Source organism: Felis catus, chromosome B4 (genome assembly GCF_018350175.1).
Source record: "Felis catus isolate Fca126 chromosome B4, F.catus_Fca126_mat1.0, whole genome shotgun sequence".
Lineage (NCBI taxonomy): Eukaryota > Metazoa > Chordata > Mammalia > Carnivora > Felidae > Felis > Felis catus.
The window spans coordinates 55,821,060-55,840,151 of record NC_058374.1 but is presented as its reverse complement, the minus strand read 5'-3'; the positions used below and the strand labels follow the sequence as shown (position 1 = coordinate 55,840,151).

Here is a 19,092-nt window from a genome sequence, read left to right as displayed (position 1 = left end):
CATTTTATTTATTTATTATTTTATATTTTATTTTACTTTTATTTTTAGAGAGAGAGAGGGAGAGAGCATGAGTGGAGGAGGGACAGAGGGAGAGGGAGAGAGAATCCCAACTAAGCTCCACACTCAGTGTGGAGCCCGACACTGGGCCAGATCCCATGACCCTGGGATCATGACCTGAGCTGAAATCAAGAATCAGATGCTCAACCAACTGAAGCACCCAGGCACCCCAAAGCATTTTTATTTTAAGTTAGAAATAATAAAGCTCATTTAATAGTTAATTCAGTTTCTAAATATGTAACATTATAGGTAAGATGTCTAAGAAATATTAATAAAAATCAAATATATCAGAGAAAATTAAATTAAAGAGGGAGTTCATTACATTTTTGTAATTTGATTAGGTTGTGTGGGTATACTCTAAAGCTATAGTTTTTCTATAGTTTGCCAAGGACTTACTATGTGCCAGAATTTTTGCTATATGTTGTGCATGTATTATCATAGAAGGCTTGTATTATTGCCCCCATTTTACATGTAGAAACTGAGGCTGTGACGTGTTAAGTGACTTGTTCAGATCTCCCAGCTAAAAATTGGTTCTAAACTGTGATTCCAAGCTGAGTCAGAATTTGTGCTCAGACCTGTTGAAGCCAAACTCTGTGAATTTACCCATTGAAACCACACTGCCTTTCCTCTCAGATTAAATAATACATCATAGAATGATTACAACACAATAAAGTTTCTCCCCTGTGTGTCTGAAATACATAGGAGATTCCCATTGTTTTTCTTATGTACTCACCTGCTAACTTTTATTGATATGACCCAGGTTGTTCAAGGTAGCCAGATATAGAGGTTGAGACAAACATGCTCTCAGGCACAGTGGGGCCAGTGAACCTGGTACAGTTTTTCTGGTAAGTAATTTAGTTAGGTGTATCAAAGGACTTAAATATGTGCTTATTATCTGACCCAGCAATTCTACATTTAAGGATTTATCTTAAGGATATAATTGGACAAGTGCTCAAGGTTATATGTGTCAGGTCAGTGACAGCATAAGGAATCCTATGTGGAATGGGCTAGGAAAAAACAATTTCATTGAAAGGTGGACTTGAAGAGGCTCTTGCACGATGCTTTAAATAAAATTAAGCAAGCTTCACTGTCCCGACCAAAGGAAAAAATAGAGTGGGCTGGTCCTGCCTTCCATCTTCACCCTCCTGGATTTGCCACAATTCAAAGATGTTTATAGCAGCATTATTTAACATGGTGAAAAATTGGAAACAACCTAAACTTTTTACAGTAAGGAATTGGTTAAGTTTTGAACCATCTATCCAGTCAAATAGTACACTGGCATTAAAATAAGAATAATGGAAAGATGTCCATAATACTTTATTAAACAGCATAAGGAAGATGATCCCATTTTGGCTAAAAAACAACTGTTGTGGCATCTGGGTGACTCGGTGGGTCAACTGTCTGACTCTTGATTTCGGCTCAGGTCGTGATGTCTCGGTTTGTGAGCTCGACCCCCACATCCGGCTCTGTGCTGACAGCAGGGAGCCTGCTTGGGATTCTCTGTCTTCCTCTCTCTCTGTCCCTCCCCCATTTGTGTGTGCGCTCTCTCTCTCTCTTGCTCCCTCTCTCTCTCAATATAAATAAATAAACATAAAAAAAAGGAAAACAAACAACTGTTTAGGATGAGAGGTCTCAGTCATAGAGGGCTGAGAAATCACTGTGGGTAATATCTGAGTCTCAATGATATTTTGAATGGAGATTAGGGGACTTCAAAAACCTGTGGTCTGCCTTCTGTCTCTTGGAATCATGAATTTTCACAAACTGCCTTAAAAAAGGACCTGTTATTTCATGTGGACCTGGCAAGAAGAGAATCTTTCCCCATCTTGGGCTAAAAGTTCCTTAAAAGGTGCATTTTCCTACATCTTTCTTAATAATTTAAGATTTACACTCATCTCTAACCTCCCACTCTGAATACATGTAAGATGGCTAGGACCCTGCCTGGGTTCTAGAGTTTAAAATACTAGAGTCAAGTGTGGCTCTCAAATGTATTTTGTTCAGCTTTTATGGTTTAAAAAATTATTAGAAGCATATTGCCAACATTAAAAACGAGGTTTCACATAGAATTTAGTATTACTTAGAGAAAAAAATTAGAATATCTAGCAGCACTAGGTCCTATGCCCATCAGCAGACTATGAGCTCTGATCTTTTTGGTTTTGTCACATGTCCTTTGTTTGCCCCAGTCCCTAGCACTCCCTGTTGTATTCCTTCTGCTCCACTTATGCTCCCTGTTTGCATTCTGTAGGCATTTGATTTTGGAACTCCGTGTGACAGACTCTATTAGCTCAGCTGTGTATCCTTAACCTTTATACCAGTGGTCTGAAAAAGTTAACAGATTTGCTTCATTGGCTTATATTCCTGGCATTTCTGGGTGAATCAATCAATTAATCAAAACACCTGTGTACTTACTGTGTCCAGCACATAATGTTGGAGCTTTAGATTTTATAAGACATGATTTATACCCTTGAGGGGCTTATTCTCCACTTGTGGAGGGTGAGCATATATACAAAATGGGTAGCAAATAGTACTAAATGCCAAGTGTCTAGAGTGTTGGGTTAAAGGGAGTGACATTGCTGTAGGGTTTTTTGTTTTTCTTTTTTTTTTTGTGGCAGTGGGTAGGATTGTGGATGCTGATCCCGGAAGATAAGGAAATAAGGTAGGTCAGGGAAAGTTCTGGAGAAGGAAGACTTCAGGTTGTATTTGAGACTTGGTAGGATCTGGCGGGTCACAGACCTTACTGTGCACACAAATTGTGTAGGGCAACTTCAGCCTCCCACGGTCTACTCACAGTTGAAGTAGAACCAAGGATATGCATCTTTACTATGCATTTTAGGGTGATTCTGATATACGTGGGCAACACTATAAAAAGGGGAGAAGATGACTCAAGCAGATAGGGTAAAATAAGCAGAGGTAAGAGTATGAGTGGAGAACTTAGAGGCTATGAAATACAGCTGATTGGAGGCTTATCTGGGCTAGTTCTGGGATATGATTAAGGGAGAGATGCCAGGAAAGAAGGAATGCTTTAGAAACAACTTCTTTTCCTTTTTCTCACAAGAAAGAATGACAGATACTTTTTCTTATAAAGTTGGGAGGGGAGAAAGCAGAAGGAGCCAGTTATTCTCAAAGAAGATATTCTCTGGTTGATTGCTTCATTTTTTCCCCCATGGAATAGTTATATATGAGACAATGCTAGGTTTGTTTGTTTTTTTAATTAATAATTTAATAGTTAATTAGCCAGCAACTGATCCTGGTCCTGTTGTTCAGGTACTTTATCGAATTGGATTAACAGTTTAACACTCTGCTGCATTACTGAGTAATTGTAGACTATTTACAGTTGAAAACAAAATAGATGTCTTAATTCAAACCATCTTTTAGTGTAACAAACACTAAGCTGGGGGTCAGAGTTTTTGCCCCAGTACTTCATAGTGACTAGTATATGGCTGGTTGGAGCTCAGTAAATACTAGCCACATGTCCTTACCTGAAATGTGCTTGATATTTGTAGAGTTCTTCATTTTGGGGGCAGGGATAGGGAGAAAGAGTTTGATTAGGTTAGTAGTTTTCTGCACCATCAAATTCCTTCGGGTGTCTAAGTGTCACTTTCAGAAATAAGAGAAAAACCAAGAGGGATGCCCACCTCAACCTCAAATGTCTTCTATTTTATTTTTCTATTTTTGTTTTTTAATGGAGATTTTCTGCATAAGATCTTATTTAAAAAACAGCAGAAGACTTCCATTGTGAAACAGACAAAATAACATCAACAATAATAAGTTTGAAAGTCTCTGAAGTATTAAAGAAATGATTTGATTCAATTTCATATATATTTATAAGCCGCTGTGCACAGCTTTAACATATAATTCTCATGACTCATTGAGCATAAATGAATTCTAATGTTCCTCCGATCTGTTTCAATTTTTGAGCAATCCTTGAACTTGCAGGGGATCTTATTGGACATAATACCTGCAGACACTTCATAGGTCTTAAGGGTGAAAAGTGACTTGGCAGGTAGATAGTAGGGTAGGGAGAGTGGGGGGAAGAAGGGGAGGAGGCATTGTAGCAGCCTCAACAAACATAGGGAGACAGGAAATTCAGGCTGTGTTGGAAGAGAACCACAGTAAGTAAAGTGATGTGGAGGGAATATGGAGTGTGAATATAGATGACGTGGTGAGAAAAAAGAAAGAACAGGGAGTTTGGGTTGTTTGTTGGTGGGTCCTGAGTGCCTCAGTGAAGATCTCAAATGTTTTGGTCTGTGGTTGAGGGGCAAACATAGTACATTTTGTACATTTTTCTTTTGTAGGGGAGCAACTTGCATTAGATTTTGTTTATTTAAAGATTTATTGAGGGATAACTGATACAGAAAGGACTGCACATAGTTAATGTGTATAATTTCATGTGTGTGAAGATGTACAAACACCTGTGACACCATCACTTTTGTTTTGGAGAAAAACTAGCATGTAAGAGGAAAGGATAGATGATGGGCCAGAACTAGAAGCTGACTGACAGTCATGAGCCATTTAAACAATTTTGCAATGAGGGTGGAAGGAGAAGAACAGAATAGTCTCTGCAGAGGTAGGTGATAGGGTGATGATATTGAGAGAGGAGCAACAGTGAGTCCAAGATTTCTAGGCTGTCTTGCTGAGAAAATGTTGGTCCATTAAAAATAAAATAACAGTATCGATCACTTACTTTGTGCCAGACAGAACTCATTTAATCCTCACAACAACTGTCTGGGGTGGGTACCATTGTTACAAATGAGAACGCCAAGGCACCGAGGTTAAGTAAGTCGCCAGTGGTGCTAGAAGGAACATTAAGTCAGGGCTTGGATGCAGGCAGGTAGACTCGAGGGCAATGCTCGTCCACGGGAAGATGCACTGTATTTACAGAGAAAGATTCTTGAGGTAGTACCTCTACATCGGGATTTGAGAATGCAAGATGCGGTAACGGCGTGAAGCTTGAAGGTTCCCGCTGCTGCTGCTGCTGCTGCTGCTGCTGCTGCCATTTTTTGCTCTTCTTAGAATCACTGGCCGCTACCTTTGATATATTGGCCTTGCCCTTCATAGTCCTTTCCTTTCCACCACAAAAAAAATCTCCCAGGTCTGAGAACTTTTGAAATGTGGCCAACCTCTGGCCTAAAGGAGAGGTACGGCCTTCCTCACTGCTTTGGCATTCATGGGTCAGAAACAACGTTGGTAACAAATTTCAATTAACTGGGAGTTGATTATGAATCATTTAATAAATCTACTGAATGGTCCCATGAACTGATGTAATATTTGACTCCGAGAGGTTGAATCCTGACTACAGATTATATGTGAAAAATGCATAATACTCTCTGGAATGCATGTTATTCTTTATAATGGATTGAATCAAAAATTTTACTGGAGAAATAGTCCCAACATATAAATATATCACGTCATTCAATTTCCAGAGATGCATCCTGTGTAGAAAGAATATTAACACTGAGTTTATCTTTTTTAAAATCACAATTTTATTAATGGAATAAGGAATACAAATCTTAGCAGCAGCTTTCTGGAAATTCACTTTCATGTAATTGAAGGATGATGAATCTTCTTTGTGTGGAGTGGATATGGAAATATTCTATAATTAGTACTTATATATATCCCCAGGCAAGGTTTTGGATAATGGTTTTAAAGGGTTCAATAATTAAATGTCTGTAATGAGAAGAATTAGTCTCTGAAATAAATTAACTAATTACTAGATATTTTCATCATAAAAAATGCTTACACACGCAAAGTAAGAAAACAAAAGAAATTTTAATTTGGACTTCCAAGGGGCTGGTTAAATGACTGAAAAAACAAATACATATTTGTTTTTTTGCCGGAAAGGAACAAAGCTGCTTTTGATTCAGCTGCATCTTGTAATTATTTTGCTTGTTAGTTGGGTACTATGCTTACTAGGAATTCACTTATGGGAAGTTGTCAATCCTTAGTTGAAATAATAAAGTGGGGTACAGATAGATGTGCATCTGAAGAATATTGTTGGAGGGTTGGGGTCTTAATTGATGCACTGTTAGAATGTAATTAGGTCCTTGAGCGGGCAGTGCAATTAAATATGTCAAGGAGGGCATAATTAGATGGGTGGCTGAATGGTGTAATTACATTCATAAGAGGGGGGCTGTAATTAGATGTAAGACAGGGGGTGTATTTAGATGCCTAAGTTGAGGATATAATTAACATATGGGTGAGAAATTAAATTATGTGTGTGGGTGAAGCATAATTATGTGTGGGAGTCCATGTGGGTATGTGGGTGAGGGTACATAGAAATGAATGGGTTGGGCTACAATTAGAAGTGCAAGTTCATGTTCTAATGGGCAAAACCTTGAGATTTTCATCAATAAGGCAAGCATATGTTTTGACATCATGACTAATAGCAGCTGGCATATAGTGACAGCCTTTCAGGCCTCTTTGAAGGCTTGCAAATCAAAATCTATGCTTTTCTATTAAGACTTGAGACCCACATCTAACACTGACAGTGATTCCTCTTCTTAATAGTGGCACTTGGTGGTGTTCTGAATACTAAATGGTCTGGTAATTTTTTCTAGCTTTAAAACACAACTGCAGACATGGGAGACTTGCTCCCCCTTCCTATCAAAGACAAGAGTTTGGAGGGAGTAGCAGCACAAAACAAACAGGCAAAAAATTTTCCTTTGAATTATGAAGTATGAAAATAAAAGTCCAGCTCTTTTAGCTAAGAGTATCAGCATATAGTTACATGTGTAACAAAATAAGCAAAATTTAGCTTGATAGCCTCACTTTTTTGTTATAAAATATTTATTCAGAAATATTTATGGAATTCTCCCCTCCCAACCCTGCCCCCCAAGTGTAAGCAACCAAGCAAGCAATGTCGGTTACAGGTGATACAGGATCAGGAAGTGGTAGAAGGAAGACAGAGGAGGAAGAATCTAGAGGAAGGTAGGTACAAAAGTTATTTGGCTTGTCTGGAAACTAACACTGAAGCAGTGAGTTATGGTGAGAATTATAATAGTAATCTGATATATTTTGTATTACATTTAAAACAATGGAGTATTTTGTTGCCATCTTCAAAAGCAAGAGAGTATTTAAAAATACTAGCTTGTTGCTTAGATAAATTCTTGAAATTAAAGCTATTTAATTGACCATTAGTTTGCTTAATGTGGTTCAATCTGTTACTCAATTCTCATAATTCTGGGTACTGTACAGCCTCCTCTTGTTTGTTCAGAGCTTAGGTTGTGTCTAGCAGAGCTCCACTATGGACAGAATTGTCAACCTTAAAAATAAAGTAGCCAGTTATTTTATCAACAAAATGAGTCTATTTGGGAACAGCAGAGCAACTGCAGTTTGGGACATGCAAACTTTAATGAACTATAGACAGGTCTGGAGAACAAAGAGGATTTTGCTTTTAGAGAGATAAGGGAGGAGTTGAGCCGGGGTGGCGGGGGGGGGGGGGTGGTTTTGAATGAGAGTTCATTGGAGGAAAAGGAGAGTGTTCACTGTTGTGGTGACTTCCCATTGGCTAAGATGTAGCAGTTCTCATTGGCTGGGCTGTTGCTGGGCTAGAACAAAATCTTCTTTCTCCTGCTGGGGTAGTAACATAAGCTTCCTCCTGCCAAGATATGTAAAGTAAGCTGCAATTAGTGGTACATGCTTGAGAGCTCTTTCTTCAGGACTTCTGGACTCTGTTTTGAAGGAGGTTTTCCTTTATTTATTTTCACAGAACCCAAGTGGGTCCACTACGGGCTTTTAAACTTTTTGACCCCCTGGTGCTCCCAAGAAGCAGATTTAAGGTTAGTTAGTTATTATAACTTGGATGTAGGGACATTACAGCCTGCCCCCAATATCTGATCTTGCCCTACAGTGGTTCTATGGAACAATTTTTATTCTTTGATTTTTATTTTGTATCTATGCAGGATGCTAATTTTTTACATTGTAGACATGCCTCAAAGATAGCCTCTCTCAAAGACCATTGTAACAATTTGTATCAGAGGTGTTCTTGCCAAAATGTTGCATATTCCTGTAAAAATAGTCACTGCAGCATTGTTTAATCCAGTTCTCTATCTACTAAGTGCTTTACATTTTTCTTTTTCTCTGAGTACCTCCTACCTCATCCCCTCCCAGCAAGACAAGCTCAGACTCTAACATGGTTAGTGACTGATGGTGATTAACTCAGTTCCTCATAGAGATAGTATAATTATCATTCAAGACATCTAGTGGGATATAAGATGAGTAGGTACAGAGTGTCCTCATGTTAGTGATTAAAGTCACTGGCCCTTACTGCTTTGTTGTCTTGTGTGGATTGCACATGAAGAGGAAGAAGTGAGGCATCTGGCTTTGGAAATGACTCTGGTAAATAATGCTTCATTCACTTAATTATAAAAACCATTCTGGGATGCTCTAGAGCTATTTACATAAGGCACAAAAAACATGGTTTAAATTCTTCAGATCTTAACAGCATTCTTCCAGAAGTCATATTGTAAGCCAGGAATAATTTAGCAGGTAGCATTTGTAATTTGTTTCTGAAAAAGTCTTTGAGCCTGTAACAAATCTTTTCACCTTCATTCATGCCATAAAACATTAAAGACCTAATTTTTGCCCTTTTTTTTTCTTTCAACTTTCCTAAGATTATCTAATAGGCCAGAAATCTGAACTACTTTCTTTTTTTTTAATTTAACTTTATTTTTTTATTTTTTAAAAATTTACATCCAAATTAGTTAGTATATAGTGAAGCAATGATTTCAGTAGATTCCTTAATTCCCCTTACCCATTTAGCCCATCCCCCCTCTCACAACCCCTCCAGTAACCCTCATTGTTCTCCATTTATGAGTCTCTTTTGTTTTGTCCCCCTCCCTGTTTTTATATTATTTTTGTTTCCCTTCCCTTATGTTCATCTGTTTTGTCTCTTAAAGTCCTCATATGAGTGAAGTCATGATTTTTGTCTTTCTCTGAATGACTAATTTCACTTAGCATAATATCCTCCAGTTCCATCCACGTGGTTGCAAATGGCAAGATTTCATTCTTTTTGTTTGCTGAGTAATACTCCATTGTATATATATATATATACCACTTCTTCTTAATCCATTCATCTATCAATGGACATTTGGGCTCTTTCCATACTTTGGCTATTGTTGATGGTGCTGCTATAAACATGGGGGTGCATGTGTCCCTTTGAAACAGCACACCTGTATCCCGTGGATAAATGCCTAGTAGTGCAATTGCTAGGTCGTAGAGTAGTTCTATTTTTCGTTTTTTAAGGAACCTCCATACTGTTTTCCAGAGTGACTACACCAGCTTGCATTCCCACCAGCAATGCAAAAGAGGTCCTCTTTCTCCACATCCTCGCCAACATCTGTTGTTGCTGAGTTGTTAATGTTAGCCATTCTGACAAGTGTAAGGTGGTATCTCTTTGTGGTTTTGATTTGTATTTCCCTGATGATGAGGGATGTTGAGCATTTTTTCATGTGTCGGTTGGCCATCTGGATGTCTTCTTTGGAGAAGTGTCTATTCATGTCTTTTGCCCATTTCTTCACTGGATTATTTGTTTTTTGGGTGTTGAGTTCGGTAAGTTCTTTGTAGATTTTGGATACTAACCCTTTATCTGATATGTCATTTGCAAATATCTTCTCCCATTCTGTTGGTTGCCTTTTAGTTTTGCTGCTTGTTTCCTTCGCTATACAGAAGCTTTTTATTTTGATGAGGTCCCAGTAGTTCATTTTTGCTTTTGTTTCCCTTGCCTCCGGAGATGTGTTGAGTTAAGAAGTTGCTGCGGCCAAGATCAAAGAGGTTTTTGCCTGCTTTCTCCTGGAGGATATTGATGGCTTCCTGTCTTACATTGAGGTCTTTCATCCACTTTGAGTTTATTTTTGTGTATGGTGTAAGAAAGTGGTCCAGGTTCATTCTTCTGTATGTCGCTGTCCAGTTTTTCCAGCACCACTTGCTGAAGAGACTGTCTTTATTCCATTGGGTATTCTTTCCTGCTTTGTCAAAGATTAGTTGCCCATACGTTTGTGGGTCCATTTCTGGGTTCTTTATTCTATTCTATTGATCTGAGTGTCTGTTCTTGTGCCAATACCATACAGTCTTGATGATTATAGCTTTGTAGTATAGCTTGAAGTCTGGGATTGTGATGCCTCCTGCTTTGGTTTTCTTTTTCAAGATTGCTTTGGCTATTCAGGGTCTTTTCTGTTTCCATACAAATTTTAAGATTATTTGTTCTAGCTCTGTGAAGAATGCTGGTGTTACTTTGATAAGGATCACATTGAATATGTAGATTGCTTTGGGTAGTATCGACAGTTTAATGATATTTGTTCTTCCTATCCAGGAGCATGGAATGTTTTTCCATTTTGTGTCTTCTTCAACTTCTTTCATAAGCTTTCTATAGTTTTCAGCGTATAGACTTTTCACATCTTTGGTTAGATTTATTCCTAGGTATTTTATGGTTTTTGGTGCAACTGTAAATGGGATCAATTCCTTGATTTCTCGATTCCTTCATTGTTGGTGTATAGGAATGCAACCAATTTCTGTGTGTTGATTTTATATCCTGCAACTTTGCTGAATTCATGAATCAGTTCTAGCAGTTTTTTGGTGGAATCTTTTGGGTTTTCCATATAGAGTATCATGTCATCTGTGAAGAGTGAAAGTTTGGCCTCCTCCTGGCTGATTTGGATGCCTTTTATTTCTTCGTGTTGTCTGATTGCAGAGGCTAGATTTGAAGTCTCAGTGTCCCTTCCTCATAAAGATTTCCTGTAACCTTATAGCACTCTGTGCTTTCCTATCATACTTCTTAAATTCTGTTTTTCCCATTAGCATGTTAGCTCCATGAGTGGGGTATATGTCTGTTTTGCTCACCAGCACATTCTCAGCATTCACAACAGCTTCTGGTTCATAATATTTGTTCAACAAATAGTTGTTGAGTGAAAAGACAAGTTAGACATCAGGTCTATTTAAGAAGAGATACAGGGTCGCCTGGGTGTCTCAGTCAGCTGAGCATCTGACTCTTGATTTCACTCAGGTCGTTATCTTGTGATTCTTGGGATCAAGTTCCATGTTGTGCTCTGCACTGAGAGTGCAGGTTCCATGTTGTGCTCTGCGCTGAGAGTGCAGAGCTTTCTTGGGATTCTCCTACTCCCTCTCTCTCTCCGCTCCTCCCCCGCTCACGTTCGCTGTCATGTACGCTCTCTCTGTCTTTCTAAATAAATAAATAAATAAACATGTAAAAAAAAATGTAGGCCATGGGCCATGATAAAGATAAGAGATATCTCAAAAAACAAAATTTGAAATGTCTTTATTAATTGACTCTTAGAAAATGGCAGATCCATGTTCTTGAAGTTTGGAGATTAAATTATATATCCATTATGACATTAAGAAAGTTCCACTTCAGGCAAGGTACTGCTGAAATAGATTAGGTGTTCAACAAAAATCTGATTAAATAATCAACATACTAAATGAATTGTTTATTATCTGCTCCATGCTTGGTTGGGATATAAAGTGTTGAGCAAAAAAGATTGCTAACTTGTAACAATTCACACACAAAAATGTACATTTAAAAGCTCATTGATTGATAGAAGTAGTACATATATTCAAAGGCCAATCAAAAAATATTTTGTTCAAGTCTATATAACTCTTTGAAATTGAAGGTATTTCATACAAAGATAAACTATATATTATAGTGGTCTAGCAATATAATGGTACATTTTTTCCCCAGAGCATTTAATTTTTTTAGTATACAATAATGTACTAAGGGTATGTATAGGACTTCAGAGTTTCCTGATGATGTTCAATGCCTCACATTATTTTAATTCTCACAGTCATACTGGGAGAGAAATGGGATTGGTATGACCATGCCTGACTTACAGTGAGGCACTGGGAATTTGAGGGGACGGGCAATCCAGAATCTGAATTCCAGACAGTTAATATAATATAGTCATTAAGAAGATGGCCATTAATTGATGGTACAGTGATAAGCAAAAAGCTTTGGACAAAGATCCCTCAGGTGAATTAGTGGTCCAGCAATATTTTGAACTCATCCATGTGGTTGATCTGCCTAATCCATCCTTTCATTTAGAGTAGTATTTTGTTGTTGTTGTTGTTTGTTTTTTTAATTGATGTACAGTTGACACACAGTGTTACATTAGTTACAAGGACATAACATAGTGATTCCACAAGTCTAAACATTATGCTATGATCACTGTGAGTCCCTCTACAATGCTATTGCCATCTGTCCTTAATCAACGCTATTACAATACCATTCACTATATTCCCTATGTTGGATCTTTTATTCCTATGACTTATTCATTCCATAACTGGAAGCCTGTATCTCCCAGTCTTCTTCACCAATTTTGCTTATCCCCCAACCTTCCTTCCCTTTGGCAACCATCACTTTCTTGTCTGTATTTATGGATCTGTTTCTGCTTTTTGTTTGTTGGTTTATGTAGTTTGTTTTGTTTTTTAGATTTCGCATATGAGTGAAATCATATGATATTTGTCTTTCTCCATCTGACTTATTTCATTTAACATACACTTTCTAAGTCCATCCATATTGTCACAAATGGCAAGATCTCATTCTTTTTTTATGGCTGAGTAATACTCTGTTGTGTGTATATATATATATATATATATGTATATATATATATATATACACACACACACATATATACATACATACATATACATATACACATACATACATATACACACACACATATATATATACACATATATATACATATATATGTGTATATATATATATATATATATATATATATATACACACATACACCATGACTTTTTTATCCACTCATATATTGCTGGAAATGGAGTAGTATTTTTTAAGGTTAGCAGGAGGAGCCGTATACGATATTCTCAGATCCAGTGGACATTTTATGTCAGGGATGCAAGGAGATAACGTTTGAAAAGAAAGGAGGAAATGCCGCAATAAAAAAAATACTTGCCAAAATAGTAATATTCATCTTGAAATGGATGGCCAAAAGTTCTTTCTATGTACCGTACTCCAAAAGGAGTACATCGTGTTCACATATCCTTCTGGTAAACACTGACCATTGCCAAAGTTTAGATATTCTGTACCTAAAATAGCATAATGACATTATTATCTCAGTTAAAAAAAATTCCACAGTATTTTCTCAATTAAGTTTTTCCTTTCTGCAAAGTTTTGGTGAGCTGTTACTGTTCACTCATGTATTACCAGTGCCCAGAAGAGTATGCACTTAGGCACTTGAGAAATATTTATTGAAATGAAATTGCTGGTGTGAGGGCTAGTAGTTGACCAAATGAAGAAGTGGCAAGCAAATATTAACAGAAACAAATAAACGGCTCCCCCCATCCCTGGGCTTCTGTTCAAGAGCTTTGAAAAATTTTTTTATAGTACATGAATATAATAGTTACATTTTCTAATTGTTAAGATAGAGTTCGATAAAGAACTATTTTCTTGTGTTCCCCCAAACCCATGGAATCTCAGTTTTCTGTGGCTTGAACAAATCAGTGAACTGTGCTGGGAGGAGGAAAGGGATGGAAGAAGAAGGGGAGGAAGATGAGTGGGTCACCGAACCAGTAGTTTGATGAGATGCTTCATGTACATCATCTCACCTACTCCCATGCAATATTATCCCTCTTCTCTGAAGAGGGAACACTGAGGGGTTGGACAGCCTGCCCTACCATCACACAATCCCACAAACTGGAAGTGAGGAGGTTGGTGGCACCTAACTTTATGCTGTGGCAACTATTGCTGCTGCTTCTGTGCCCACATTCTTAACCGGAAGCCTGGAGTTGCCAGTTGATCTGGTTCAAAAACTCTAACAACAATGAGGGGGGTTTAAGCTGGTTTTTGCAGGCAAACTAAATACTAGCTGAGCATGAATGAGCTCACACTTTTCAAATAAACTATGTACAAATAGATATGCAAATAAACATGTATAACCCACTGAACTCAGATCAGGCTATCTACACTGCTGAACCAAATCTATCCTTGTTAAGGTTACCAAGTGACCTCCATGTTGCTAAATCCAGAGGGCAACTTTCAGCTGTTATCTTACTTTATCTATTTGTTAATCTACCTATTTATTATCACAGATCTATTGCATTTGCTACAATTTTTTCCTTTTATTTTTTGACACTTTTTTTTTACTTGTCTTCCAAGATACCACACTTTTCCTGTGTTTTTTTTCCTCCCATTTTATTGGCTACTCCTTAGTCTCCTTTACTGATTTCTCTTCAGTCTCCTGACTTCCTGTTGGAATGTCCCAGGATTCAGGTCTTTAACCTTTTCTATCTTCTGTCTACACTTCTTCACCATCTAGTCTCCTACCTTTAGCTACATACTGTATGCTGAGCGCTCCCAGCTGTCTTTGTCCAGGAAAGATCAGTTCCCTGACTGTACTCTCATATTTCAATTGCCTACTTGACACTGCCATTTAAATGCCTAAAGGGGTGGCGCATGGGTGGCTCAGTCAGTTTAGTATCTGACTCTCCATCTTGGTTCAGGTCATGATCCCAGGGTCGTGGGATCGAGCCCTACATCCAGCTCTATGGTGACCATGGAGTGTGCTTAAGATTCTCTCTCTCTCTGCTCCTGCCCCCACTCTAAAATTAAAAACAAATTCCTAAAGGGGATTTCATACTTGACATATTTAAAATTGAACTCCAGATCATTCTCCTCAAAACCTGCTCCTTTGTAATCTTCTATACCTCAACAAATGGCAAGTCCTTCTTTACAGCTGTTCTAGCCAAAACCCTTGGCATCATTCTTGATCCCTCTTTTTCTCTTACTCTAATTCTGTTACATCAGCAAATTCTGTCAGCTCTCCCTCCAAAATATCTTCAGAATCTGCTCACTTCTCATCATCCCTACTGCCATCACCCTAGTCCAAGCTACCAGAATCTCTAGTCTACTGTTACAGGAGACTCCTGACTGGTCCCTTTCTTTCTGCTCATGACATCTCATAGTCTGTTCATGCAGAGGCAGAGTGGCTGTTCCAAAATATGGCCTAACATCATTTCTTTGCTTGCCCTGCATTGACTTGATTTTCATCTTAGAATAAAACCTAGTCTCTGTCATACCCTTCAAAACCCTACAGAAGTTATTCCCTAACCTCCCCATGAGTTAACTCTCTGATTTCCTTTCCCACTTCTCTGTCCCTTGCTTACTCATCTCCAGACAATGGGGTCTTTGCTCTTCCTTTTGTACCCCAGGAGGGGTACAAATAGATATGCAAATAATAATATACATATTACATATGTATATTATGTATATTATGATGGCAGAACTCAGTTTGTCTGGGGGATGATAGGACATGTAGACCTTCCTCAAGGTCTACATCAGCGGTTGCCTCCAGATATATCTGTAATGCTCACTACCTCATCTTCAGGGATTTGCTTACATGTCTCCTTTGAGTTCTTCCCCAACCACCCTATTTAAATTGCAGTTCTTCAAAAGCATTTCTTGATTGTCTCATGCCAGTGATTTGTTTCTCTTCACAGTCCGTGTCACCGTCTGACATACTGTTCATTTTACTCGTTTGACTTCACTTATTATCTGTTTACCCACTAGAATGTAAGCTCCATAGGAACAGAGATTATTACTTATGTCCTGTCACCCAGAATAGTGCCTGGAACATAGTAGGTACTCAGTAAATACTTGTGGAATAAATGAATAGCTGATTTGAGCATAATTGCTTAAACCTACTCCCAACATATTATAGATCTAACCAATGTATTTCTAATGTTGACTTCAAATGCTCCTCAGGAATGACTGAGAAAAATTGCACATATCATCCTGGAACAATCTGGAAGTGTTAGAGTTCTGGCCTTTGTCTGTCCTTCCTCTCTGTATCCTGCTCTGGGGTTCTGTGGACTGTTCTCTGTTGCAGTCATGTAGGGAGTTCTTAATTGTGTGCTGGCAAATACTTGGACTTTACAGTTTAAGTACTGTATCTTTATGAACTATATTTTCATAGCTCCGACTGTTCCTTTTACATACTAGAAATAGAGGAAGTAAATTTTTTTCTTGTGCTGCATGAAGTGCCTACCTCAGTTTCACACAGACGCCTGGGATTTTATTTTTCTGGCTTAATTACTTTATGCCTATGTGAAGCCCTTTTATATTCATGTATTTATTCCACTTACTCTCTTGGTATAGTCCATATTATTTGCTTTGAATTCACCCAAAATGGCCTACTTAATATCAGAATAGTTATTTTATGCACCAGTTATGTAGATGTGAGGTCTTCCCCCAAAGAACTCCAACCACTAGGCATTGTTTTAGTAAGCAGGAGATCATTCTCCTGGGGCTTCTTCCTGACCCAGCTAAAAGACACTGGATGACGCATTTCACTTTCAGGGGCTATTGCTAGGTTTTGAAAGTCCCTCATACTATAAATAGCACGTCAGGGAACACTCAGGTACACTGAACATTTTCTTTACACTCCACTTCAATGTTTGCAGGAGGAAAGTCACATGCCGTCTGGTTTGCACAGTCATTTGCCCCTTAGTGCCTCCCAGGTTCTAGACAGACCCACCCAAAGTGTACATTTTCTCATAAACACAGCATGTGCTTTCAGCATACTTTGTGCCTTTGTTTATACTGCTTTCTCTGCCTGGCAAAATCCTATTCATCCTGTAAGATTCATCTCAAGTGAGAAAGCCTTCCCTGAGTTGGCTTGGCAGAAATTTGCCTTTTTCCTCCTGTGTGGGATTCTCCATAGCATTTAGAGCATACTTCTTCTACAACAATTTCAGCATTACGTTAGGGTCTGTTACATAATTTTTTATGTTCACAGTCTCCCTACATCCCAGGCTGTGAGTCTGAGGCCTGTGATTTTTTGTATCTTTGTATTTACCCTGGACAGTTAGCATAAGAAGCACTGAGCAACATTTGTGGAGGGAATTGAGGATTGTAGGAATTAATGAAATTGCACTCAGATAGGGGGATAGAATTCATTTGAGTTTGTTCCCAGTTTAATGCCATTAAAAATAGACCTGGATTTTTCTATTTTCCCTAGGAGACACGATGTACATGGTCAGTTTGATACAAAATATGTTATATTTAAAAACACTTCAGGGAATCAAAGTTTTTTTTCTTCTTTCTTTTCTTTTCTTTCTTTTCTTTCTTTTCTTTTCTTTTCTTTCTTTCTTTCTTTCTTTCTTTCTTTCTTTCTTTCTTTCTTTCTTTCTTTCTTTCTTTCTTTCTTTTAGTTTCAAAGGAACAGGCTAGTGGATTCTTTACAAACTTCTTGGCATCTTTCTTTCCACATGCTCTTTTGCTCTGCCCAGTCTTCAATCAAATTCCTCCAATGGGTCTGCTGTAAACAATGATTTTGTGAGCAGTTGTGTGTTCTCTGCAGTGAAAACCCGCCTTGTTTTCTGTTGCTAGGCAACCCCATTCCAGCTGCCCTTGAAGAAATGCGCGGTGGTGGGAAATGGTGGGATTCTGAAGAAGAGTGGCTGTGGCCGTCAAATAGATGAAGCAAATTTTGTCATGCGGTAAGAGAGAGCACCCACAGCGCGGCCTCTGCCTTCTCCCCTTTTCCCCACCACACCTCCCACAAGCCCTGGGGCCTTTCAAAACTAGTCACTTGTGATTAATCAATTGTAACTGCTCTTTAGCTTCCCTTCAAGTTCATGTACAAGTGAATTTAGGAGAGGGCCGGGGAGCAGGGGAACATGCCCCAAGAAAGTACAAAGCCAAGAAGGGTTCAGAGGTCATGGGGAAACCCAAAAGTAGAAACACTGAGCTTTTGTGTTAGAGTATACAGTCAGGTGACAAAAACTTTAAAAATTGATTTAAAAATTGACTGTGAATACACATTTTCATTTATTCATTACACTCTACACCCTTTTCTTCTCTGTTTTTCACAAAAATGTTTGTAAGTAGCCAGTGGGATTTGAAGAGGGATCTGATGATGTGTGTTTGGCTAGGAACACTGGAAGGAAGGAGGGGTCATAACTTTTGTGCAGTGAGGAAGCTTGGTAAAGGGACTGAGTGGTGACATGTCACTTCGAGGGGAAAATAGGAGGCTTCTACAGGGCCATGTAAAAGAATTGCTAAGATGCAGCCAGCCAGGGCTAGAGACCATCAACCTGTAGTGGTGCCAGCCTGCACTTGTGGGTGATTTTGACCAGGAGTGAAGCCAGCAAGTGATTGGATTAACATGAGTTTGCAATTGTGTGGCTGAGAGGGAGGAAGAATGGGGAGTGACAACGTGGAGGATCCTGGCTGGAGAAAGTGTGAGGTGACACACCTTGAAGTCTGGGCTGGTTAGCAAGTGGGCTTTGAGGAGCATGACCAAGAGACGAAGGGCACCAAACGGGGCCAAAGGACAGGGTCGTTCAGAGCCCCAAGGGAGTGGGTGGTGGCAAAGATGGAGGAGAGATGGAATCATAAGAACTGATGTCAAAGAGTGGCCCACTGGAGTATATGATGGCAGAACTCAGTTTGTCTGGGGGATGATAGGACATGTGGCAGAAAAAGAAGACACATGTAACTGCAGAAGTGTAGGAACTTTGAAGCTGTATTGTGGAGATTCTTTCAGGTGGACCCCAAAGCCCAAAGTCTCCCTGAAGTAGGAATAACTATGACCCATGTGCCAGAGGGCTCCAGGGCCAGGAAGGTGGAAGCCTACAGCAACACAGAGGGAAGGAAGAAGCTGAGTAAAGGAAGGGGAACAGTGGCATGGGATTTGGTTTTTGTGTTCATGTTTAAGGGTCAATAAATAATGGTCTAGAAATGGTCAAAGGTGGCTAAGAGTACACTAAACCACCTCTGAGCTCAATGGAATAGGGGAGAGTGAAAGCACTCCTTGTGAGTATTTCAGGGGAACCATGTACCTGGGGGAGGGCCAAGCTCCCACTCAGAGAATGAGAGTTGGGCTTCTTAGAAGAACTTTTTATCTTTGGTGAAGCCTGTAGCACAGTGGGGAGATTCTTCTATATCTGTCTTTCCTTCATGGATGCGCCCTGCCATAGTTTTTCCAGTGTAGGACTATGTTTTCCTCTCCATTGCAATTATTATTATTATTGCAATATATATAAACAATAAGA

At 38.8% G+C, this 19,092-nt stretch overlaps 1 protein-coding gene across 2 annotated transcripts in view; it reads left to right on the top strand.

The window, feature by feature from the left end:
* Positions 1-19,092, top strand: part of ST8SIA1 (ST8 alpha-N-acetyl-neuraminide alpha-2,8-sialyltransferase 1) — a 151,194-nt gene that overhangs the window by 68,538 nt on the left and 63,564 nt on the right. Inside the window, exon 3 of one of the 2 annotated variants that reach the window (XM_003988490.6) lies at positions 17,426-17,535. The exons of the other annotated variant lie outside the window; for it this stretch is intronic. Within the exon in view, the coding sequence (XP_003988539.1) occupies positions 17,426-17,535 (110 nt within the window). The remainder of the gene's footprint in view (positions 1-17,425; positions 17,536-19,092) is intronic. 2 annotated transcript variants of the gene reach the window in all.